We start from the raw sequence: 25748 nt of genomic DNA, 5'->3' as shown, positions 1-25748 counted from the left end.
CAGTTCACTCAAAGTGAAGATTTCCCCCAGATTGTCATTGCATGGTTTCAAAACCTTCCTTGAGACTGGGCCTTGCCTTGGGAAATGTGGACTGAAGACCTCAGGATTTTTCTTCAACGACTCTAGTCGACAAAGTCACTCCCAGTTCCTGTACGGAGGAAACAGACAAATTTAAATGTCCAGTTTCCAGAATCGTTCCAGAATGGCTCCTCACAAGGCAATAAAGCTCACATTTAAAGGTTCGGCTGTTCTGTCAATAGCCCTAGCATATAAGTGGCCCTGCGCAGGATTTGATTTGCCCCCCCACCGCCACTAATACTATTGTCAATGCTGGATCGATCACACACCTTCTGTAAATCGAACACACCCATTATCAACCTTATTAGTTGTAGCTGTGTTGCTTACATTATACCAATGTCAGCCTTTATGCATCTATGGTTTTTAATCTTAAAAGTAGCTGACTCACAATAGTGGTTCCACAGTTAATTTGCACTTCAATATGCAGTGACACAGTACTGAGTGGAATCTAGCTGTTGTTATATTATCTTAGCCAATGGTCAGCTAGCTAACATTAGCTGAAGATACCTCGACTAAACCAAAGGCTTGTTTGACGGCTAGCTAGCCGGTGAATGTTTATGGTAAAACATTTTTATTTGTCAGGCATGTCCTTTTTTGTGACTTCATCTTTAACCCCTTATACGCTACTGCCTTTTCCATCAACTGTCTGGCTGAGTATGGCTGTATCGTGGCTATAGCCAGTGTCTTTAGCCAGGGGGGCCATCAGGGCCAGCTTATGCCTTGGGCCTCTACAATAAGTAGAGACAGCAGGTTGTTCTTTTTATTGGAATTTGTCGACAACAGGGAGAAATATAAAATGACACCAGTCTTATTCTTTACAGAATTGTTTTATTGTGTGCTGTACAACAATCCTTTGATGCCAAAAGTCCAATCCATCAAATACATCCTGCAAAATCAAGCAAAATGAATAATTAAAGACTAACAGTTGCTACCAGTCTGATGGTGATGATCATCACAGTCGTGTCTGGAAATTGATGCAATAAGGAATCCTCAGTGTTAAAACCCAGCACATGGCAGGCCTCAGTATCACTGGGTCAGTGTGTGCTCTTATTAGTATGTACTGTGTTGAACCCTTTTCAAAAGGGCACATAGGGCACCTCAACCTCAGCAGATAAGACAGACTTTGACTGCAGGTAATGAGAGTCTTGACCTTAATTAATAGCATTTTAAAAAAATAATCTCCAAATCAAAGTGCTTTGGTGTGCTCCTTTGAAACTTGGCTCTCAACCCTGACAGCCAAAGATCCGGGATGAAGTGCAGCACACTGATGCACTTTGAACGGCCTCTCTCTCCAGAGAGAGTTGTCTTTCTATTTCTTCTCCATCATAAATTCTGCTTCCTTCAGGATCTTACTTTATAGATTCACTGGTACAGTACCTGGCCAGTTTATGCTCTGAGGCAGGGAGCAGGCAAGGTAAACCGCTTTCTAAGAAAAAGGGGGAAGCTAATTGCTGCCCCAGGACAAGCTACTGACGACTTATTTTGTTCTAGCTACAAAGTGATAAAGTGATGAATCAGTGGATCGCGCTCACGTGTGGAACAGTCCTTGAAAACCAGAAGAAGATAGTGGTCAGAAACTCACACACTTATCAATATCAAAACGGCAGAGTCTGAACTCAAACCAGCCGGTGTGCTTACAACTTGGTCGATGACGAAAAGGCAGAATCCCCAAATTGATCAAACTTTCTACTCAATGTTTCAATGCAAATGACCCTCAAAGATAAATGCCGCAGGTTTTCATTTTCATAAGGTGAAACGCCGTGATTGTAGAGCAAGAGCCGCCTGAGAAGCTACAGTGAGGTGGCGTTCAGGGATTTGAACCCCTGATCCACTCAAAAGCTCCAGTATAGTCTATGGTATATACTAAAATACCAAAACACATTTTTGTCAGAGCTGTCAAGCCAAGACGATAATTTGTTTCTGGGGTTTAATGTCACCAGAAACAATATTCTAGTTATTGGGGATAACCACGGCGAGAGACTGTGAGCGGATTTCAGTGGTACCTTTTGTTGGCTGAAAGGGGTAATAACGAAAAGCTCAAATGTAATTTTTTTTTCCAGTTCTTTGAACAACAGAAAAGAAAATTACCGTCACCTCCATCGCACTGCACTGGGGTTGACGGCAGGCGTCTCAGAGACAGGCCGCTTTACACATCGGCAGGGGGAACTCAATCTAGGGGCCTTTGAAGACACCATTGGATTTTCGGGAGAACCCAGCCCCTCGGTATGAAAAGGGTGTCTCGAGCTCCCGTTATCGAATCAATCTTATCTGTTTTTTCTGGTGAGTACAAAGCGAAGAAGCGAAGGCGACCTCACGGTTGCAGCGGGAGGAAGGTCAAAGTATGGTGGCTCAAGCAATATTCAAGTGTCGGCACGCTCTTAAGCGCTATCACATTGAACTCAGCCTTCACAGACCGACCCTCGCTAGATTGATAGGATAAAATCATCTGCAGCTACCATCTTTCACTCCGGGTCACGTACACTATGTATCCGGTCCATGCGACAGAATTGCAAAGCTGCTGTTTAAACTCTCCCTGAGCAACTACCGCCAAGGTGCCTGTGAAAAAGAAACCTCGGAAGACTGCGGCTGAACGTGTCAAATTGTTCACGTGTAGCGAGAAAAGGGCAACATTTGCATGAATAAAGGTTAAAAAGGGTATCACACAGGTGTCTTCAGTGACCACCAGCAGAACATGTGCCCACCGTGGGCAGTGGATGGCAGTGTTGCTTAACCAGTCCAAGGGCCTGATCTACAGCGTTGCAGAAGTACAGTACACGTACAGCCACGTGACAGGACGGGAAGGAGGCATTTGACATTTATTTAATTCTTAGCAGTTAAATGCAAATGACAGCATGACAATGTAGCCTTCAGATAACGGGGAGATCAAGACACATTTCACCCAACCGAACTGCAGCGCAGCTACAGCGTATGGCAGCATGGCGAAAGACTGAGAAGGCTCTTGACCACTGACATTTGCAGACAAGGTCTCAGTGTTTCGTTGAACATGTTCCAGTAAGCATTTCAAATGCGTGTTTAACGCAAATGAAAAGGTCAGCGCAATCTGCAGCTGCATGATGTTTCTATTTGGTATTTTGGCTGAGAATATATTCATGGGCCGAGACCTTTAGACTCATTTCCTTTGTGCATATCCAATTAGAGACACAGACAGAGATCTTAGTCGTGGATAACATGAAACTTCCACTAGTGTTTTTTAGATTTCATTTTTAATTTGATCATATGTAAGGTAGCGCTAGAAGAGATACTGTAGCTATGTTGTCAAAAAAGGGTCCAGGCACCAGAGGGTAATTCCATGAAAATGTTTTCTAGTGGAGTAACAGAGTACAACGAAATAAAACCAAGGATTTTATGGAAGAACATTTTTCATTTTATTGCCCACAGTTAATCAAAAAGCACCGCACATCATTTTCTTTTCTTTTTAATGATCTAACGTCTCGTAGAAGAACTTAAACAGCCGACAAATATCACCAGGGAGTTGCTTTTAAGTAATCTTGCCTTTTTGTCTCCAACAACTTAAAACCTACACTTTGTCTCCAGAATTAAAAAGACAAACAGATCCCCTCAGGGCAGATGTCGGAGGTGTGTGTGTGTGTGTATGTTTTACTTAAATCAAAGCCCCATATAAGAAAAAGGAACCCTACCTCAAGGATAAGGGGTTTATTTCAACAACCCCATGTCTAACGCTTCAGTTTTTTGACAGCCAGCAGGTGGCAGTACAACACAAAACTAATCCAGACTTTGAATATGAAAAAGAGCGATGACACTGACACTATGCACTGTCTTCCAAGAACAACCTGTTGTTTTTCTCTCTGTTTTCTGCTCTTTCTATATATTGTGCTTCAATAACATGATGAATACAATTGCTCCTGGACTAAATTTCACAACACGACAGTATTCTTTTTTCAGTGTTTTACACAACCGTCATCTCATCACATTCTTCAACCCATTGTTCAAGTCCAGCCAGGGCCTTTCTGTGAGGAGTTTGCGTGTTCTCCCCGTTTATGCGTGGAATTTCTCCGGGTTCTCCGGCTTCCTCCCACAGCCCTGTCTCTATGATTATCTCTGTGGCAAATATGGAAAAAGCTCTGACACGTGTGTTTCTTGGACAAAGGAGGCTGGAGCAAATGTGCACGAGCGGAGCCAAGAGTAATGGTTTATTGTACCATACACCAGAAACAATGCGCGGGTGAATGCCAGTATCATGAGTGTGGGAATTACTTCTGGTGCAAAACTGATGACAGCAACTGGGACTGCTGCTCACCTACCAGACAACACCTACAAGGATGTCTAGTGCCGCATTGGGCCGCAAGTGAGGAACCTATGACGAAGATTACAGCTGGCGCTACACATCATACAACAATGACTGCGATTGCTGTGGAACTATCCGTCCTGGAGAGTATTCCCAGTCATACCGCCGGAAACGACAACGCGATAATCCAAATGTGATCTGTACTAGGGAGGAAAACAACAACAGGAGAGCGACCGCTTTCAGAGAAGAAGGAGAATCCAATATGATGGCGGAAACCAGCAATAGGCTGCGCAATGAAGCACTAAACTTAATTAACCAATGGGATAGCCACGCGCTTGACTGAACAGGCCAGGTCCAACTTGATAACATTGGACAATCTTCGCATTGACAACCAGGGACAGTGTAACAGGAATAATCAGCGATGTTGCATCGTGCAAGTCCAGATTAACAAGGCTCGCCGCTGCAGAGAAAGTACCACCGTGGCACAGATCATATGTCCTCTTGATACTTCATCCGACTTCATGCGTTCGGCCTTCAGGAGGAGTTTACAGAGAGATTATAATGGAAGTAAACAACAAACCGAGCACCTCATTAAACAACAACAAAAAGTGTTGTAAAAGCCGTAAAAAATAAGTTCACGCACACGTATGTTGCTAATGATAGTCACAGAGCGTTTTTTAAAATCATGAAAAAAAATGTGTATACTAATTAAGATAACTGTGTTCTTTATTATGGCAATTTAATAAACATCAATTCATTGTGTATTAGAATGTTCATTCTGAACAGATTTAGATATAAATGGAATTTTATGTCCATTTTATTTTAGGATATAATGAGAAAACAATTGTGTTATTAATACACAAAGCAGAGTAGTATGTACAATTATGTTTACAAGATTAAAGTTGTGTAATTGTACTTTGACTCAATGTTGTTGTTCTTTGGCTCAGTGCTGTTGTACTTTGACTCAATGTTCATGTACTTTGACTCAATTTATTTGTTCTTTTGCTCAATGTTGTTGTACTTTGACTCAATGTGATTTTACTTTGACCATGTAATTGCACTATGTCCAAGGTCAATATACAAATGGAAAAAAACAAATAATGCTAAACAATGAAACAAACATAAGAAGTTTGGTAGACCAAATGAGCTCTCATTTTAAACATCTTCATCTTTTTTGTTTTCTTTTTTACCAAAAATTTGGTCGGTAAAAGGAGCATCTGCAAACAGGAACTGAATGCAGTGATCAAAAGGGCTGAGAGAACCTGACGCGAATGACCTTAATGCAGAACACTTGTGTCAATCAATCAGAAGAACTTGTAAAACATCGATAGAACATCAAGGGAATTGTAGTCCTGAATGTAGGGGGCTATATGTTGAAGACAAACTGTCCATAGAGATAGTCAAGAAACTATAAAAACTTTGTATTTATAATATTAGCGACATACTTAACAAAGTTTAATATAAATGCTACATGAATATCAAGGTATGTGACATCAAGAGTCAGTTCATGTTATAATCATCATTGAGATCCAGTAGTTCCAGTGTTGCAGTGAATACAATTCCCTTTATGTCCAGAGACACACGTTCTCCTGATCGACACCAGGTTCTACATTAGGTTCAATCACGTTCTCTCAGCCCTTTGATTGCTGCATTCACTTGTTATCTGTTCATGTCTTACAGAATGGCTCACCGGGGGCACCGCATCTCCAGTGCTCGGGCCCTGATTATACTGTAGATAGGCCCTTTGAATAAATCTGAACATATGTCAGTATGGATTTATGACTGGACCAATTCATATTCAGAAAATGAACTAGATAATTATAGTACATCATTAGTCATTCACATGGTGGTTTTTAACACCCTCCCCTGTGAGGACACAAATCTGGCATCACAACATGCCTAACATTGGAGGAATGCAATCTATCATTATCTCAACATCAGAGCAGATCTGTCAGTTATTTCAAATTTGCGGGCCGCCTCAGCAGATGTCTATCAATATAACGACTCCTGTGACCCTGAAAAAGTTCAGGCTTAGTACGCCTTCCACATCCACAGGACGAATTACACCCTGCGTGAATTAATTCAACTCCATTAAAAACCTTCATCGACATCTGCCACTGCAGTGTTGCTTGAGTCTGCTTGTCTTGGCCTTTCTCCAGCCAGACGCCTCTTAAATTACACTCCAATTTGGAGTTGGTGGATGTTGGCTGACAGTTTGAAACTTCTCGGTGGGATGCTGACTAGCGTCTTCACTCTTGCAAAAGGAAAGTCATTCTCTCATCTGAACAGCATTGCAAATTGCGTAAAAAGCCAGTCCGATCAAGATAATAGCTTGTGAAGGAATGAGATTAGCTCCATTTGTGAGAAATCTGATTGTGTGGATGGGACAGTGGCATAACAAATGTGACCTTGTTGCAGGGCCCCGCCAAGAAAAGTAATTAGGCCTCACATATGGGTAGCATTTCTGATGCCTTCAGCAGTGACATTGCAGGGGCAGGCCATGTCTGAGCTGTTTATTGTCACAGGTAAGGCTGTTGTTGTCAGCTGTGAAAAATGCCCCCTGGTTACTAAGAGTTAGACAAACTGCACCAAAAAGTGGAGCCTCAAAACTCACACACGCAAGTTGTTTCAATCGTAAAATGAGATCAACACTTTGTGATGCCTGTTGACATCAACATCAACACAGAGAAGGGGGTTAGATGTCACATCCAAAAACTCAACATCTGGTACAGTTCTGTGCATCAAATGGTTCATTCAACTTTCTATCGGGTCTGAAGTGGACACACTAATGTTTTACCCAAAATCTTCCAAAGAAAACCATATTTTGACCATTTGTGTATGTACCACAGAATCACAAATCCAAACCTCTTAAAGACTGGACAGCCATCATGTTTTATTTCCCTTCAATGGCCATATTCCCCCCAAAATTTATTTTAAACTGTTCTGACGCCCTGACGGCAGCTGCTATGCCCAGTTGGTAATCCAGTCTTGGCCATTGGCTGTAAAGTTAAAGGACTACCTAGGTCAGGAACAGTCTCCATAACTTGTCTTGATTATTTGTCTTGAGTTAATTAAACGCAGCCTCTCCTTTGTTTCTTTGTTCATTGCCAATGCTGAAAAGGTGATAATACCCTCTGAGACATCCTGATACGGTAAAACAATTTACTTCATTGAGGAACATTTTGCAAGGTGGATATCATCACTTCATCTCTGAGCTCTTTACATCATGGCACCTTTTCCTGTGTTATGCCCATTAAACAAGCAAACTGTCACTTAATATACATTGACTGCTATCCGATGTACACTGGCATGAGTCATGCTAACTGTATGCTGGCTGACACAGCTTCATTGTTGAGTAAATATAACATAACCTCTGCCTGACATGTCGATCACCGTTAAAGAAGGCAAAAGTCAATCCTCCCCCCACAGAAAAAAGCTAACAAGAAGGCAACTAGACTGAAATAATGTTTGAATCCCCCTCCCCCATACGAGTAATTATACTGCGTTTGTTATCTACTGGCCTGGATATCATGCTGGATATTGCAGGGTGCACTTGTTTTCATCCTTGGCTGTGTCCCAATTAAGGGGCTGCATCCTTCGGAGTACCGTCTACCCACATATGAAGTGTGACCTGTGTAGATCGGGTAGATCGCGAAGGCCAAACCTCACCAGCTTGTTCCACTCTTTCCAATTGCATCTTCAGGGACTTTGAGCTGCAGCACTTACTGTAGCGTGGCCACCCGCATAGAGAGTTAGTTAGCTCCATCACTGGTGCGCAATGAATCCTGGGATAGGTTGGACCGAGGATGATCCACCCGTTGTAGCCTTCGTTGCTCTGGCGCATTTGTCTGCCGCTTTTGAAAGAACCTTCGGAATGGTACAGCCTATTCGCACCGCTGTGTCTTCAAACGCAGCCTCTGAAGGGTGCAGTGCCTGAATTGGGCTACAGGCTCTTCCAGATTGCCTATTTTGAGAATCCCGTAGTGGATGATGAAGAGCTGTAGTCTACTGCAAGCCTTTAAGACCTTGCACTTCCAAAAGGCTCCGTGACTAGCTTTCATTTATTGACTGTAAACACAGAAGAAGGGATAGTTGCAAGGGGTTGAGGAACAAGTAGATCTTGATCTTGATCTCCGGTCTTCAACTGGATGACTCTGTCATGATTTGTCTTTGGGATCGCTTGATCTCTCCTCTCGATTTCCAATCCCTACTTATCTCAGCCATGCTTTTTTATTTCAGCTGCTGTCTTCTGCCTCTCTCCAACCGCACACCAGCTGTCCTCAGATTTTCCTTCCTGTCCCCTGACTGCCTGATCAACCTGCTCACCTGTCTCCCATTCTCGACCTCCTGAGCTTCCTTGCCCACTTATACATTTGTTCCCCATTTCCCTGAACTAATCCCTTGTATTTATGCCCTTTCGTCCCAGTGGTCAGATTGCCTGTTCTATGTCCCCCTGTGTCTCCCTTTGTGCCTGCTACCTGCATGTAGTGACCTGTTTTCAGTACCTGTGTGTCCGCCTACTGTACCTGCTTATCCATTCATCTGTCTGCAAGCCTGGTCCTCATTCCTCATCCACATTCTATCGATTTAAAGTCCTTTTACTGCACTCGCCTGCCTGTGTGTCAATGCTTTGGGTCTTTTCATTGTCCCCTCCCCAGTTCCCAGTCACAGCAGTGGCATTGACATGGCAGCCGCAGAGCTGTATTTGCTTGCTCTTCAGCTGGAAGGATCCCGTTGAACAGTGAGCAGAGGGCTCCTTTTGTTCTGGAAGATGAAAAATTGGTGTCCGGCCTGGGCGATTTAGCAATGCAACCCGGGAAATGAGTTATCTAAGCAGGGCATGCAAGGAACCCTGGGATTAATTTCTAACTAAGGCCGTTACAGCTGTGGACAGCATTCCCAGGGGTCTGAGCGTTACTGCAGGGGATATGAACAGTAGGCAGTGAGGAGGGTCAGGCAACATATTGTCAAGGCTCATGCTGTGGCTCCATGTTTTGACTTGTCTGAATTCTTCTTCTTCCCTTGGTGTGATTGTGTGTGTGTGCGTGTGTGGCTATAGGTGTGGCAGTGGGTGCGGCTTCATCGCTGGTCACCTGGCTGTTTGGGGCACCTGGTCTTAATCTGCTCATCAGTAACTGCTCATAAACTGAGGCTGAAACTCAAATAAACTCAGATCGTTCTGCCAACCTGATCAGTCTTGCTGGTATTTTTGCTCTTTTGGATTTTCTCGTCTCTGACTGTTTTTCTTGGAGTCTGCTGGTTTCTTGGATTCTGCTGGTTTCTGGTGCCTGCCTCGGCCTATTTGGAGTTACTTACGCACCACGCCAGTCTAACACATGCATTTGATATCGTATCATCAATGCTCAGTTGATCCGCCATCACGTTGCCTGGCTTTTCTTTTCAGCTGTTTGGCTGATCACGAGACACGCTGTCAGGTAAGCACTGAGAGAGAGAGAGAGAGAGAGAGAGAGAGAGAGAGAGAGAGAGAGAGAGAGTGTTGTGTTCTCATTTATTTCATTTTTTATCTTTTGAGACAAAATATAGTTAAGGTTACATAAGGGTAACATAAGGGAAAAACTGTACCAAGATCCAGATTGCCACATGCGTACTTGCGAAACAGATCAAGGTGACTGCTTTCACTTCCCTCGTTGTGTCCTGACTTTCTCTTTCGGCTTCTTCTTCTCTGCTTTTTTTTTGGTAATTGGTTCTGGATCTCTTGTTGAAAGAGCCAAGTGAAAAACCTGCTGGTACAACCAGGATGCCCCTGAAGCTTTTCTTGTGTTGTGACAGCTGCTGCCTGTGTGATGCTCCACAAAAACACCCTGAGACACAACCTGTTAAATTCTGGCTGAAGAATCACATGGAAAAAAACAAGACTCCCATGGAACAAAATGGGACTCCTGTAATTGTTTTGATGACTCCCTTTGCCTGTTCCCAGTCGGGTGAAAGCATCACACAGCTGAAAGTGGAGGTTTAGGGGAAGAAGGGGACTGAGGAAAAAGCAGCGGCACATCTCCCTGCGGCAAGATTTGTTCGCTGGCAACAATGAGAGACAGATGGGAGGGTGGTGGTGGTGGTGGTGGCAGGAGTCGTTACCAGGAGCGTGTGCGTGCATGTGTGTTCCGGGGGGGGGGGGGGGGTCGGGACACCTTTGTGAGGCAAAGCAATTGGGAGCGATTAAACCCTCATTTGCCGTAGGGACTATCCACTCGGAAGCAGGAGTTGGCTCCAGCAGCCCCTCCAGCGCCGCTCCTTTTATCTCCGCTTCTCGTGAAGACCCTGTAAATGCCATGGGAGTAGTTAAAGTGAAGCACGCAGTGTTCTGCTGGGCTGCTCCACTGTTGACGCTGAACATCCCGACGGCGAATGAGAAGAAATCCTGAGCTCGTCTGCGCTGCTGCAGTGGCCCATCTATGCGATATAAGAGCGCGGTTTAACCCGGGGTAATTAAAACTTGTGACCTACACAGTTATAGCTCGCCCCTTGGAAACGGCTCAAACCTACTGTGCATGTGCACATTCCGCTGTACGTACTATAGCTTTCATTTTTCCCCACCCGGAAATTAGAGGGGGACTCAATGCACTTTTACCCTTGCCCTAACTTCCCTCTTAGATTTGGCAGATGAGAATATATATCTTATTCCTTCCCCAGCGCGAAACAGGTTCAATATCCAGTGGCGCAGGCGGGCTCAGGCCTCTTGACGTCTAGGCTACTCATCAGCCCAAGAGCACCTGAAAGCTGAGGGCCCCCCTCAGTCGTAGAAGACACACAATCACTGGTTCCTAGCCGGGTTATTACAAATCATTCATCACCTGCGCCTGCATCGTGCGTCCCTGCCTTCAGCTTCACTTTTGAATCCCTGTACTCACCCACATGTTCGCTCACTGCACTCCCTTTCGGCTCTCAAACTCCATTTCTTCCGCGTAGCCTCGTCTCGGCCTGTGCACTTGGCCCATGTGTGGGTCTGAGTGGCAAATGCTCCATGAAACACACGGCACAAAATTTGTGCTATACTCGAAAGCCATTGACAAGCTTTGATGCGGCAACTTTGTGTGTGTGCTCGAAAACATATTGCGCCTGCATCTTGGGAGAGGCACTGACCAACACAACTACGACGACGACAACAACAACAACAAAAAATCAAACGGGCCGTGTGCAGTGTTCTTTTTTATTTGCTGCGCACACGGCTGCGACTTTTCAATGGATGGATGGCATACGTGAGGTGGAATTAAAATCCCTCCACAGAGGCTGACTCCCGGATGTTTTGAGAGAAGGACAGATCAAAAAGGCAAATGGGGAAGTCCGCACAATCCATTTCAAGCTGGTGTCATGTGGGGTTTGCCCTCCTGTGCAGCCACAGAACCATGGCAACCACAGTAATTGATTGGCTGACGTCTCCCGCTGTGCTCGTTGCAGGTCTGATGTGGGATATTTTTTTTTTACTCGCTACCCTGGCCATTTCATCGTTTACATTAGCTGTGGTTTCACAGGTACCCAGCAATCATGTACGCTCTCCGTCCGTTCGGTTCTGGATGACTTTGAAGGACAGGGTATGGAGAGAGGCGGGGATAACTGTGACAAAGCTCAGGGTCTGGTGGTGGAAAGCCTGAAGGTGAAACTGCGTTTTCCGACAGAATGCCTCGATCAAGCCTGTAATGACACCCATGAGAACTGTGATTGTGTTCATTTGAAGTATTATTATAGTTTTTTGTTTTGTTTTTTTACAGTCACGGCACTGCATTAAATTGCAATATGCCACATGCTCTGCATCAGCATGAAACTGCGAACACCCTGTCCAATGACCAGATACTATGCCACTTCTCTGAACCTCCTGGATTCATGACACTATTTCAGAACCGTGTCGAAGATATCGTTTGGTGAAATGTTTAAATGTTGATGACACATTGCCGATGAACAGCTAATATTGAGTGTTTACATCAAATGATTGTGGCAATTTAGCTAATAAAAAAACGGTCGACTGTTTTCACAGGCTCACATGACAGTTGTTTGTGTATTCGTAAGTAAAAGGATTTCAGTTTGTTGACTAATTTATGACTCTAAGAAGAAACTGTGATTTTTTTTTTTCTGATGTAAAATGCCCCAGGCACCTGAGATTAAACAAGCAGTTACAATACTGATCCTCGTGCGTCTCTTTACTCAAACAATAAAAAGATCTACGTGCATTAAATGAATGGCTTTATCGATTACACTGGCTTTTCCTCAAGAATGTGTTTTGGTTTTTTTTGCATGCTTCCCTTGTCAGCCATGTTCCCAGATGTCCTGACAGGGCATTTTATATGAAAAATACATATAAGAAAATGTATGACCCCTCTTGACAAATCCCACAAAGAGCATGAGGCTTTAAACAGAACAATATCCCTCTAAGCATCATCCCCACACCTTCATTAAGTATGCAGTTTAAAAAAAAAAGAAGAAGCAGAAAGCATATGAATATTGGAATGAATAATGTATGGTTTTTGCTTTTGGCTACAGCAAGATCTGAGTCAAACGGGCTCGCTCTTGCTGCAAGTTTCAAGGAACTGCAAATGTCGGTTATCTTCTTTTGCATGTATGATCTTCATTTATTTAAAAAAAGGAAAATTCTTTTAACAGTGAAACGAAACAGTGGGGCAGTAATTTTAATTGTGGGGGGGGGGCATGTAAGTATTGTGTTGTTTTCCTTAAGCCGCCAGCATACATTCAACAGACACCTTCAATATGCTGTGGCCCCCTTGTGCTAGCTCGCGCACAGCTCTTATTCTCAGGAGTCGATGCACCACAAAGTTTGCATTCATTTGTTTAATCTAATTTCAATATCATCTTAAGTACAATATATACAGTACAACATTTGACATGATATGTGTAAAAAAATATATGTCATCTTACAATACAGTACCATTTGGAGAACGATGGAAAGAAGAACGGATACAGAAACGACATCTTAACACACTTGCTTCCACTTGACGATATATAGCACACGTGAACTCCGAACCTGCGGTAAGGCAGTATCGGCCTCTACGTACAAACCCGGTACAATTTTCATCAGCAGAACAGTAATTCGTAGATCCTGGTGTGCAAACGGAGTTGTTTCATCCACTTGCACTTTGTTCATGCACTTTGTACATGCTCCACTGGAACTCACATTTCAAATGACTCAGGACCCACAGATCACATTCATATTTAATCGCTCCGACTTTTGGGGATCGGAACCCTCACAGCCAGTAAAAGAAAACAAACTCAAGACAGTTACCTGCTGTCGAGTGATCAGCAAACCTGTGCCTGTCCATGCAGTTACTGTTTGATTCTTAACAAATGGACAGTTAAGAATGGCCACTTTTTAGTTCTACGTGCGCAATCGGATGAAAGAACTGTTTCTGAGTCTTCTATTAAATGTATAACTGATCGTGTTCACTCAAATCGCTGGTATGGATGGTTTCCAAACATTCTGCTGATAGCAAAGGATTTATGCAGCTTTTGTTGTTATCCCCCAGATGTAAATCTGTCCATAAATCTGCAACGTGCAGCTAGTTTTGGCCGCCATCTTACAGAGATCAGATTATTTCTCCTCCAGATATATTTTCGCCCCACAACGCGGCCGCTCAACTTGGGCAGGAGGCGTATCGGAGCCGTCTATTACACTTGTAAAACAGCTGCCCCGTGGTGACATCATGTGTTTATAGCTCATAAGCAGGTAACACTAGGCTGAATTGGCAACACGGCGTGCGTCATGAAGAATACCACACACGCGGCGCAACGGATATTGCGTTTGGGAGCAATCATCCATTCAAACCAGGTCCCCCTCCGAGTTGCTGATACATGCAGGTCACAGAATCATTCACCAAAATGAATAGCTTGCATTCATAAGGGAAACGGTGAGGAAAAACAATAAGCCGTGTCGCGAAGGGGTGGCCATTGTAATTTCATTCCGGAAAGCACAGGGGGGGGGGGGGGTTTGCTGAGGAAGGATTTCGAGGTGGTGGTACAACACAATCTGCGAAAGGTCTCCGTCGGTTACGCTAAACATGACCTTGAGAGAAAACACGGAACAGGTGGCTATATCGCAGCAGCAGAACGGAGCTTTACAAAACTGCCTCAGCATGCTCAATGACAATCGGCCTCCGCCTCATGTTCCTGAGGAACATCAGGGTTCTGTAAACATTTACCTCTTTATTGCATTGTTGTTGAGTTTCCATGACAGCATTTCAGCGGTGAAACAAAGCCGTCGCCGAACTTTGCCCAATGACAGATAATTACACGAACGTGGAAAAAACGACGAGGCTATTTCTACAGCGTGGCTCTGAATAAGCGTCGGGCATCGGCCGTCGCGCGGTGACGAGTTCGCGTGCGCGGCGGTGATTCCAGCGAGGTTCAGCTGTTTTAGCACAGCGCGAGGGTGAGGACTTTGGAAATGATCTTGCTCGAAGGGAACCGAAAGCAAAGCAGACAGAGGGGGCGACCAAGTAGGAGCAGGAACATTGGAGTTGTGCGAGCGCAACATTTGGGGGGGAAGGAACGAATTGAGGTCCTATAGCTCCAGGGGAGATGTTGTTTTGCCGGTGTAGAGAATGAGGAAAAACACAGACCAATTTACTAGGTGGAAATTGTGCTGTGGTGGGGGGAAAAAGAGAGAGAGAGAGAGAGAGAGAGATGTAAGTGCAGACCTGACCCATTCTTCACTGTGCAATCTAATCTCGGCTCTTTGAGGAGACGGGTGGAAACAAAAAATGTTCTCGCGTCAGCATCCTGGACACAACATACAGTGCCGGTGAAAGAGCTCGGCCCACTCGCACGCCCACCTCAACCACCACGGACAAGATAATTATGGCGGGAAAGGACCATTCGAAACGAGAAAAAAATGTTGGGTGTGACGCAACAAGGACCTCTGATACCTTCCTGGCGGGGGGTTTTCAAGGAAGAAAATAATTACGGGCCGAATGGGGACATCCACGGAGGGGAAATGCCAGGCCTAGTATGCTGCCCACATAATTGCAGTCAAGAAAAATTGTTGAAGACACTATGGGTTTAATTGGATAGTAGTCTCTCTAAGAACCTGTTTCTAAAAAAAAATATTCAGTTACACTCATCTCCGCTCTCTGGATAAACGAAATAGGGGGTTCAAAATATGTGGACAAGCACCTGAACTGGAACAATACTGTAATAAAATCAGTAGTATGCATTTGTCAGCATTCTTCACTTTCAGAAGAGCCTTCAGAAACATTCATACAGTAACGGCATCACCCACTTGTGACTTAAATGTGTGAAATGAACGCCGAGATACTGAATGAGAAAAAAATTCTTCCATTGACACTAGTATTTATCGTATGACAACGTTTTTGCGAAATGCTATGAAAAATAAATCAACTTGCTAGTTTGACACTGTATTTGAATGTCCTGCATTGTTTTGCTGCATTTAAAAAAAAGAATTATTCCAAACTATTTCTCAATTATGTTGTGCTAGGACCCCCTAAAGAATAATGCTGGAATAATTCTAATAATTTGTGAGTCAGCAAATACCATGAAAAGTAGAACCAAAAATGCGTTAGTCCATTTCGCAGTACGATCTGAATTGTCCACAGTCTCAGGCCGAGGCTCATTCATTGCTAGTGAAGACATAAATCTTTGAAAATGGGTCAAAGAATAGATTGATACCCCCAACCCCCCCAAAAAATCAGTTTACTGGAACAGCTGATTATCAAAATGTAAGCAAATTTTAGCAAAACATAGTTTTCAGTGACACGTTCGTTGGGGACTGCGAACAACAGCGGATTACCACAGATCTAGTGTTTGAGTGAATATTCACTGCAGCAGGAAGTGTATGTTGGATTGACTCAAAATAAAGTCACAGTGTGTGTGATCGTGTTAATGAGGGAACATGCGTTTTTGGACAACTACGGGGCTTTTATGGCACGCAAGAATGAGATGTATTATCACACTTTGGCTACACAGTGATTCCTTTTTAATATAGGATCAGGTTGGAGAGAATATTGTGTGAGCCTCATCTTGGACAAAAGAAAAAACAATAATTTTGATCACGTCATTATAACACGGTAAGTTGATGAAATGTAATGCTGAATCATCACCCAGGTAGGCATAGCTATCAGAAACTGAAACAAACAAAAGGCATATGGAGAGCTGAGGAAAACATATGCTCATGAACACTCTGAGGTTAGTTGAACAGTCCTCAATGACTGTGAAGATGCTCCACCACGGTTCCAACTTGCAGGTATAAAAAAAACATTGATTGACTTAGCAATCAAAATGAGTATCAATAAATACATACAAAATGAATAAATAAACCGGGAAATAAATACATTAATAAATAATACTACTAATAAAAACCTTTGCCTCTACGACGTACTAAGAGTTTTTGTGTATAGTCCTCATTGGCTGGGAGGTAGTGTAGTCCATAAACTTATACTCCTAATGATAAGCCATTCTTTCTGACTGGCTGTCGCCACGATTCGTACACACTCAATATCAAAGGCGATCTTGTGGTCTATATCTTGAACCTCAATGTTGCCATTTTTAAACTCCCCTAATGTGATATAAGACGAACACAGTTTTCCTTTTTTAGTCCCAACTAGTTTCTCTCCTACTTCCAGAGCCCCGTGGTGAAGAATGTCATTCTGCCGGTCGTCAGAACCGGTAGCAATCTTAATTTTAGTGATTTTGGTCGATTTGTTAAAGACTATGACGAAGAAATCTCCAGTGGAAGGAGGCTTCCCCCAAAAGTATTCGTCCACAGTGCTGTAGGCCTTGGCGGCGTCGTAGTTTTCGAAGACGTTGATGTTCGTGTACAGGCTGGCGGGCGGGTTGTCAGGAATGTCTATGGAGTCTTCCTCGAAGTCGTCGTCCTTCAGTTTGTTCTCCGCTCCCTTGTAGGAGGAGTAGTAGCCCATGTGCTGGAAAAGGGAGGGCTTGAAGCGGATCACATCCTTCTGCGCGAGCAGCCCCCTGAAGTGGATGAGCAGCCAGTCGCAGGGCATTTCCTGGTAGAACATGAGGAGGAAATGGGCCAGACGTGGCAGGTCTCGGGAGTGGTACAGCTTCCCGATGTAGCCCAGCTTGGAGAACTCCAGCATTACCCAGTAGGAGCCTTCTCTGGACGTGATCACCTTCTTCAGCGCCGTCAGGAAGTTCCTGGAGCAGCGCACGTCGTCCTCCAGCATCACGTAGAAGTGGGAGAGGTTCGTGCAGAAGTTGAGGAGAAAAGCGTAGTCGACGTTCTGCTTGGAGCGGAAGCGGACCCGGTCCTCCGGGTCGTTGTAGTTCCTCTTCAACCCGTCCAGGGACGGGTAATACTCCTCTGGGGCCTGGATCACCAGGAGGCGTCCGGATATGATGTGGTGAGCAAACTTCCTGGTGATCTCCTGCACCAGGTTCTCGCACCAGGCCAGGTCAAAGTCCGCCAGGTGGACCACAACCACAATCTCTTTCAGTTCCTCGTAACTGGACTGGTCGAAGATGGATTTGATGGTCTCCAGAAGGTAGTTCCCTCTTTTCCTTTTCACTGATGACAGTCCAATGGTGAGATACTCTGTGGACAAAATATGAACATTTTTAAATTATTACACTGTAAAGATTCAATGATGGATTCAAGGTGAAGGATTCAAAATGCTAGCAAGTTAAGTTAAGATTATTAGGTTAAACCACAGTTGTATGATTTGAGAAAAACTGTAATGGAAGGGGTCAATTTATTTTCTAAATTACATTTGAAAAGTTTTGTGTTGGTGGTTGGTGTGCAGGAGAAGAGTGATGGCTGAGCTACAAATTTCTCTGCAGAGCAGTTACATTTTTTGGTCGTGGTTCAAATCCCATCGTCACAGATTTTACATTTTGGATCTATTTCTCACTCGTGCACCATGACACTGATGTGCGAGTCCCAAAAGCTCACGGGAAGAATTGTCGATGTAAATTCCTCGTTAAAGAAACACCAAACTTACTCTTGCGGTTCAGCGGTGTTCCGGCGAGATAACGATACGTGACATTAATGCTTCCGGAGAAATTGCTGAGGTCTCGGAAGGTGTGAACGTATCGCTCTGAGCTCGGCGGGTGGGCCGATGCTTCCCTAAGCTGCCTTTTATCCTCTTCCTGGAAGACAACACGGAAAAAGGCAACATTACTTCACTTGAAGAAACAACAGAGGGGGGAAAAAAAACATGTACAAGTTGTCATAACTACTGCAGAAAAGGGAAATGAAGAAGGGACGAAGGGAAAAAACAGACTTTTGTCTTCTTAAACTCGTCATTTACACGTCGTACCAACTTGAGACAATGTGTGTTTTGAAGTGGCTGAGCTAACCCTCGGCGTTTGGAGACAGAGGGGAATCTTAAAACCCCAGCAGGCGGTTTGCACAGCCGGGTAAATGGACTTGAGAGGAGCTGAAAATGTGAACCCCCTCTTAATAATTCACATAACAAACACATATAATGTACCAAGTTCACCAAGTTTTGATGGCAATCATGAATAAGCAATAAATCATCTGGATCATTCCAGCATTTCAGGGTCCATGTTATGAAAATTTAAACACGTTTCCCTCGAAAAAACAAACAGTCGCGGAAGGGACAACGTGGGCGGAGTCAACAAACGCAAGAACACATTTGGTATTTAAAGGCACGCGTGTTTTTCGGCCATCGAGATGGGCTACAAACAAACACTTGGCTGCAGCAATTTGAGCAGCGCTTTGCCCAGAACAGTTTCAGCGAATGGACCCACAGGCGATTCACTGACCAGCACATAGCCATCCTCGATGTAGAGGTTCAGGAAGAGCAGGAAGGTGATGAGGAAGCCGAGGAAGGGAATAGCGGAGCGCTTCCTCAGACACCGCATCTTGTCCAGTGATTTCCACACCAGCCTCATGCTGTACACCCCGTCGCCAGGATCTGCATGGAAACAACATGAGAGACACCATGTTGGACTGGCTCACTTTGGAATGCTGAATGGATTTCTTTCTATTTCCTTTTTTTTGGGGGGGGGGGGGGATGAAGCATCAAAAGTTTATGATCATGTTCGAGGCGATCATCTAGCACTATGGTCACGATTACGCTTCATCAGATTTCTGATGCTGTGATAGAGAAGGTAAAGACAATGAGCCTGGGAGAGAGGTGGAGCGAACGCACTCGAAGGCCCCTCGTGACATAAAAGACATAGAAATGCGTAACAATGGATTACTGATGCGGATCAAATGTGTTTTCTCCGCCAGCAGCGGTGAACAGATTCCCCAGCTGGTAGCTGGGTTTATTCACCCACATCCCCCTGACCCACCGGAACTTTTGGCTGTTTCGGTCACGGAAGGTCGGCACCGTGGTCGATCGCCAGCGTTTTCACTTCGATAGTCCAAAAAGAGAGAGAGAGAGAGAAGCGCTCCCGCCCGCTCTTATCTGCAAGCTCGCACCACGTTCCCTGTGAAAAATGGGACTTTGTCCGTTTGTTGACTGCAGTGTAGACGGAGAGTCGAGGGAGGAGAGTCAAACTGCTTTTCTATTCAGCTCAATTTCAGAATTGTGGTCAACAGACGGAAAAAAATGACTTATATTGATCTATTTTGATTAATCAGCCAACCATTTATTTTTACAGAAAATGCCAAATTCCCATGTATATGTATATGTATGTGTGTTTATCTATATATATATATATATACAGTATATCAGTAGTGAACCGTGGGGTCTGGCACTGGTCCCTCAATGTCACAAAGTCAGAATGTTTTTTGGGTAACGCTGCAAAACAAGCTCCGACACACAGCTCCAATACACACACGCACACACACGCACACACACACACACACACACACACACACACACACACAGGCACAGGCACATACGCACACACAATCATCGCCAGCAACGCATTGCCTCAAACTCCACTAAAATCCTACAATTGCAAACCATGACACAGCGTTACGGTGTGAGTACACGCGTTAGATATGAACTTCTAAATTGATTCATCAGATGCTTTAGCTGCTGAATGTCATAACTATACGGTGGCCCTCGCGCTTCCCGCTCACTGACCCCTCTAGAAGTCAGTGGCCTTCTGGAAGGCGTAGGGCGAATGTGTTTTTTGTCCCGCCCACTACGATAGCAAAATCGCATTGGCTGATTTACCCGTCACTTACTAAATGAACACACAAGCTCCGGACTTCTGTCCTGATCAGGAAGTCCTGACACAATGAGTGAACGAGCTGTAAAGGAACTAACAGAACAACGATCACTAGGTAAATTAACCACAATGTCTCCGCGGGACGCGCGTCGACAGTGGGAGGTGCGTTTCTGATTTTATCATTCTATCACACTATAGACTGTTCACGTTACAGCGCTTTACTTAGATGAAGAATTTCTATTTTATGTATTTCATATGGTCTATTGGTAGTGTAGCATTGATCACTTTGAGCGGGGGATACATTTTTATTCCCCTGGAGATAAAAATAATTCAGCAGAGGTGAGGATATGAAGACCAGAAGGGGGGGAAATAGAACTTGAGATTGGTGTTGCAGAGGAAATGTCCTAGCCATACTTCCCTTCTCCAATAAAGGGTGACAAAAGCTTCTGGCTCACTGGCACCTTGACAGTGCTGAAGGGTGGGAAACCGATTTTGAACCGGTGACCTTTACTTTCTCGCCACTGCCCCGTTGGAGGCCACTTAAGAGCGTTAAAGGCTATCATAAACCAACGATACCAGAGCACTACGGATAATGGATGGAGGACACGGAGACCAGACCACAGCTCACAAGGTACTTTGTTGAATCTCCCTTGTAAAACATCTCTTGGATGCCTTGATCAATTGAAAGCGTCTATAAATACCAAGGGAAAGGGAGTGGCGGGCCGCGAGCGGGGAGTTGTGTCCCGGGAGATGCACCGGGCGGACACAGTATCTGTCTATTGTACACTTGTACAATCTAATGCAATCCATTTCAACATCTGCAACAAACATTACCTCTCTGAGGAGCTTGTGATATTCAGTTTTTGAGGGTACGAGATGTGCTGACAGAGCTCCAACGCAATGTTTGAGGCATTAGTTTATGATGTTTTGGAAGATATTGGTTGCCCCCACCACTATCACCGCTAAAAGCCTCATGAGCTCAAAGCCCATTACAGCAACACAACAGACTACAGCCTCGAAAAGTCTCGCACTGGATCAAACTGACGAAATATCTGCAAAAACTCACAAAAGGCCACCATGTGTCGTGTGGTTGCATTACATTATCCCGTAGACGTGTGAATAATCCGTCACTTCCTACTGGCTCTCAGTGGGTGAACAAAGGACAATGGAAGGATAGACCCCTTTAAAGCAGCAGTGTGTAATATTTAGAAGAACTTAATCACAGAAATTGAATATATTGCCCGTAACTGTGTTCGTACATGTATAATCACCTGCAACAAAGAAACAATCTTTTTTCATCAACTTTGAATGAGTTAAATATAGTTAAACAGGGCTCCAAAATATATATATATATATATAGAGAGAGAGATATAGGAGCCAATGGCTCCTAGACCCAAAGTATTTAGGAGCCAAATGAAATTTTCAGGAGTCAAAGTATATCATATGTCAGAGTACGATGTCTAATGCCTCCCTTACCTTTTCTTTCCCCTCTCTACTGTATCCCTGTCTGCCCTGCATCCCATTGTTTGCACAACGTATTCTTTGCACAGTATGTGCCATGTCCAATATGCTTCAATCTCATCAGCATAAATACAAAAATGTACAAAACATGAAAAAATCAATAAAAAGAGCACTTGAAGCAGTTTTTGCCGATTTGACAAATGGTTATGTCTATTGATTCTTGCACCCTTGGGTAATATCTTCATGGTTGAATGCACTTATTCTAAGTCGCTTTGGACAGCAGCGTCTGCTAAATGAATGCAATGTACAATTTTTCGTTCATGCATTTCTTTTTATGGCCAACGTTATCCAACTATGTGGTTAGCTAAATTTAACATATAAATTAAAACTCCGTCGAACTAAATTACATCAGAATAGCCTAAATAAAACACGTATGATACCACGTCCAAGGTTGTTAAATGAAAATAAAATGAAATAAACCGTCCTCCCCTCCTGGTGTTGGGCTATAGCGAAGGGAGAGGTAGAGCGGCTGCTGTTGTGTTGCTGGATGATCTGGAGTTTCTATCTTATGTTTAACTTCATGAGGCTGTGCCCTTGCCTCGTGTTTTCTGTTTGCTGCGGTTTCCTAAACGCTTCCATCTCCACCTCCGACACCAGCACTCCCGCTGTCTTCCTCTGACTCCAGCCTGGGACGTTACAGACCGACCGTGATGTATGAAACCTAAACCAAAGCCGGTCGCACAGGGCAGGTGGATGCAGGCGGGAGGAGATGAGGGTTTAGTGGGCAGCACAAACGAAACCTATGGCCGTTTCTATTTTTATTATTTATTTCAAGGTATTGTATATATGCGTCTGGATGGTCGCTAGAAGGCGACTGGCAGAAAATTCAAATCAAAAAGTTAGTCGCCCTGGCGACCGTTTTAGTCGCCATCTGGAGCAATGTTTCATGAGGTGGACCCGACCCCCGCTTAAGTCGCCATGTGTGGTGCGTCATGTTGAATACGGTTGCACAAACTACGTCGCATTTGCATTGAATTTTAAGCGCTGCCGTAAACCGGAAAATGGAATCAGCGGTGCGCCGCGATAAAGTGTCCCCTGCCGGTTGCTCAGTTGGTTGCGGTTTGCAACTTTACCGCCAGAAAATTACAAAAATTACACAGACTCACACAATTTCATTTGTTGTAGTTTGGCAAACTCCCCCATTGCGGCTGTACACCGGAGAGGGACTGGTGGAGAAAAAGCCCATGGACAGCAACAGCAGCGGCAGCAGCAGTCCACTGATGTAACAATGGCATTCGGCTTTTCGATGCCAGCAATTAGGCATCAGCATGCGCTTTTGTTCTACTGCTGCAGAGCCCCCCGAGATGCCTGATGGAATACAAACTACCTCTAAGCTCGGTTCAATGACCACTCGCACATCAATCACCCGCCGACTGAATCAGTCTCACTCGGGGATTCGGCCTGTCAATACCTGTGTGTGCGCTCGCGAAAACTGCTATTAACATATCCATCCGCCGTGTGAAATCTTTAGCTCGGTATAGTGTTTTCATGTGGCCGGCCATGATTGGTGATTATAACATTTAGGCCTGTTTCTTTTTCTTAAACCACAGCCACATAACATAACTTGTGCAGTATATGAACAAGCCCACAATTTTATATCAACTGTATCAATTATACATTTTAAGAAATGGTAATCAAAGCATGTGCCACATGCATTTCTTTGATGTAGGAGGGTGGGAAATCTTTGGATTTAACAGTTTGACAGATGGAAACAAATGAATGAATCTTCTAATACATGACGAGTGTTACAGTATGGTCCCTCTGTCTGCCCTAAACAAGCTAGTGGACCTCATGCAAGCACATCTTTGTGTTGTTTTCAAAAAAAAACTGTGATTCTTGTTCGTTCAAGTCACCAAACGTCTGTCTGCAAAAAGCGTAAATTGCTTTTTACAGACTGATGAACACCACCTGTTCGAAGCTGAGGAGGTGGGAGATTGGATCACGAGTTAAACCCCCCCCCCACTAAAATTGCCACATAAGGCTGCATGCCTTTTCCACTTAATTTGTGGGTAAAAGCTCATTCGCAAAAATAATATCCGAAAATGATTTCAGACCGCAGCGCTTCAATCAGAAATCAGATAAATCAGCTCACAAGAAACAGAGAAAGTGGTCGAGGACCCAAAACGACAGTTAACTGTTGAAAACGTCAGCGCGCCGTGGTGAAACACATGAAGTGGGAATGGTTCGGGCTATATACAGTTATATGCTCAATATGTCACTCTAAAGGGGAAAGCAGTCCATGACTAATATGCAAGATGGGTGACTTGCAGCCTCTAGTAGGTGATGTTACACTGTCCAGTGCAACAGAGGGTGACATCGGAAAGTGACCTACATAAAAACCCAGAGGCAGCTGTTGAGAGTTTTCCAACAAATACACACACATATATATATATATATATATATATATATACACACACACACACACACACACACACACATATATACACATATACTGTAAATATATATGAAGCCGCAATGATCAAGGCTGAAACAGGATCATAAGGTAAATTAACCGCAATGTCCCCGCGAGACGAACACTGACAGTGGGAGGTCTGTTATATACATATATTGGAAAACTCTCATACCACTATATATACACACACACACACACACACACATACATATATATGTATTTAGAAATATGTATCTGTTTGTATTTGTTGAGAGTTTTCCAACAAATATATATATATATAAATACATACATATATACACATATATATGCATATATATATATATATATACATATATATATATACACATTGATATATAAACACACACACATACATATATGTATACATATGTATATGTGTATATCAAGCTGCTGTGATACAATATACCAATAAAAATACTACTAAAACATCTCTCAGTAAATGATGAAGAGCATATCATGTCATCGAGAATGGCCTGAACACCGTGTACAGGTACGTCGTGCGGAGGCGGCCCGACGAATACAACCAGTAGCTCTAACTGATGCTGAAGCAGAATAAGTTAAATTGTTTATTTTTTTTTAAGTTCCTGTACAGCGTGTCCGCAGCAAGTTGCAGACTTCTGCAGGAGAAAGCTGAGCGCCGCATGAGGATGAGAACGAGTTGACCAAAAGGCGCAGCTTCGTCACCCCGGATCTGACTGTGACTGTGCCCGTCCACTGTATCTTCTTGGACTGTGCAATTGTTCCTGCGGCTTGAGGTTTTCTGAGTGGCAATGTAGACGTGAAATGGACTAAGTGTGTTTTAATGGGTGTGTCATCCTGGCAGTCACACACCCACTCACATGTCCCCTGCGCCATTTCAGGACACGGCACGCTTCCAGCAGGCTGGGCCTGTTAAATATCCATTATGCACTGTGTGTGTGTGTGTGTGTGTGTGTGAGAGAACTGGACCAAATAAACCACACCACCTCTCTCCTTGCTTTTTCCCCCAGCTGCATGTTGTGCACTTAAACTCATATCAGCTGTCCGTCCCGCACCACTTTTGAAAACCTTGCTCTCGGTAAGACGTTAAATCCTGTTAGTTTGACATAAAGGGAGCTTGGTGGCAACACGGCCGTGACAACAACAACAAAAAAACAACCAAAAAAAGGAATGTACTAGCCGCCAGGACCTTGTACATTCAGTTAGATTTTGATTCTTGAAAGCCTTGCAATTTTCAATTCAATACACTCAATGCTCTATTCTATTTGTTGTCTATTTCTCCACTTTGTCTGTTGCAAACAGACACGACCTCCCACTGTAGATGCCAGAAATTCGTAACGATTGTTACTACAGCTGCTGCTGGAGGAGATACGGCAG

The 25748-nt window shown here is 44.0% G+C and overlaps 1 protein-coding gene across 2 annotated transcripts in view; it reads right to left on the bottom strand.

Annotated features, from left to right (window-relative positions):
- Nucleotides 1-13129: 13129 nt before the first annotated feature.
- Nucleotides 13130-25748, bottom strand: part of mgat4c (mgat4 family member C) — a 97595-nt gene continuing 84976 nt past the window's right edge. For both annotated transcript variants that reach the window (XM_035643434.2, XM_035643435.2), the window contains 3 exons: nt 19076-19227; nt 18289-18436; nt 13130-17882 (listed from right to left, as the gene is read on the bottom strand). In XM_035643434.2, coding sequence (XP_035499327.1) covers nt 16726-17882; nt 18289-18436; nt 19076-19227 — 1457 coding nt within the window. In that variant the 3' untranslated portion in view covers nt 13130-16725. The remainder of the gene's footprint in view (nt 17883-18288; nt 18437-19075; nt 19228-25748) is intronic.

This window comes from Scophthalmus maximus, chromosome 7 (assembly GCF_022379125.1).
Source record: "Scophthalmus maximus strain ysfricsl-2021 chromosome 7, ASM2237912v1, whole genome shotgun sequence".
Classification (NCBI taxonomy): domain Eukaryota; kingdom Metazoa; phylum Chordata; class Actinopteri; order Pleuronectiformes; family Scophthalmidae; genus Scophthalmus; species Scophthalmus maximus.
Note: the sequence above shows the minus strand (reverse complement) of the source record. Positions and strands in the feature narration are given on the sequence as shown.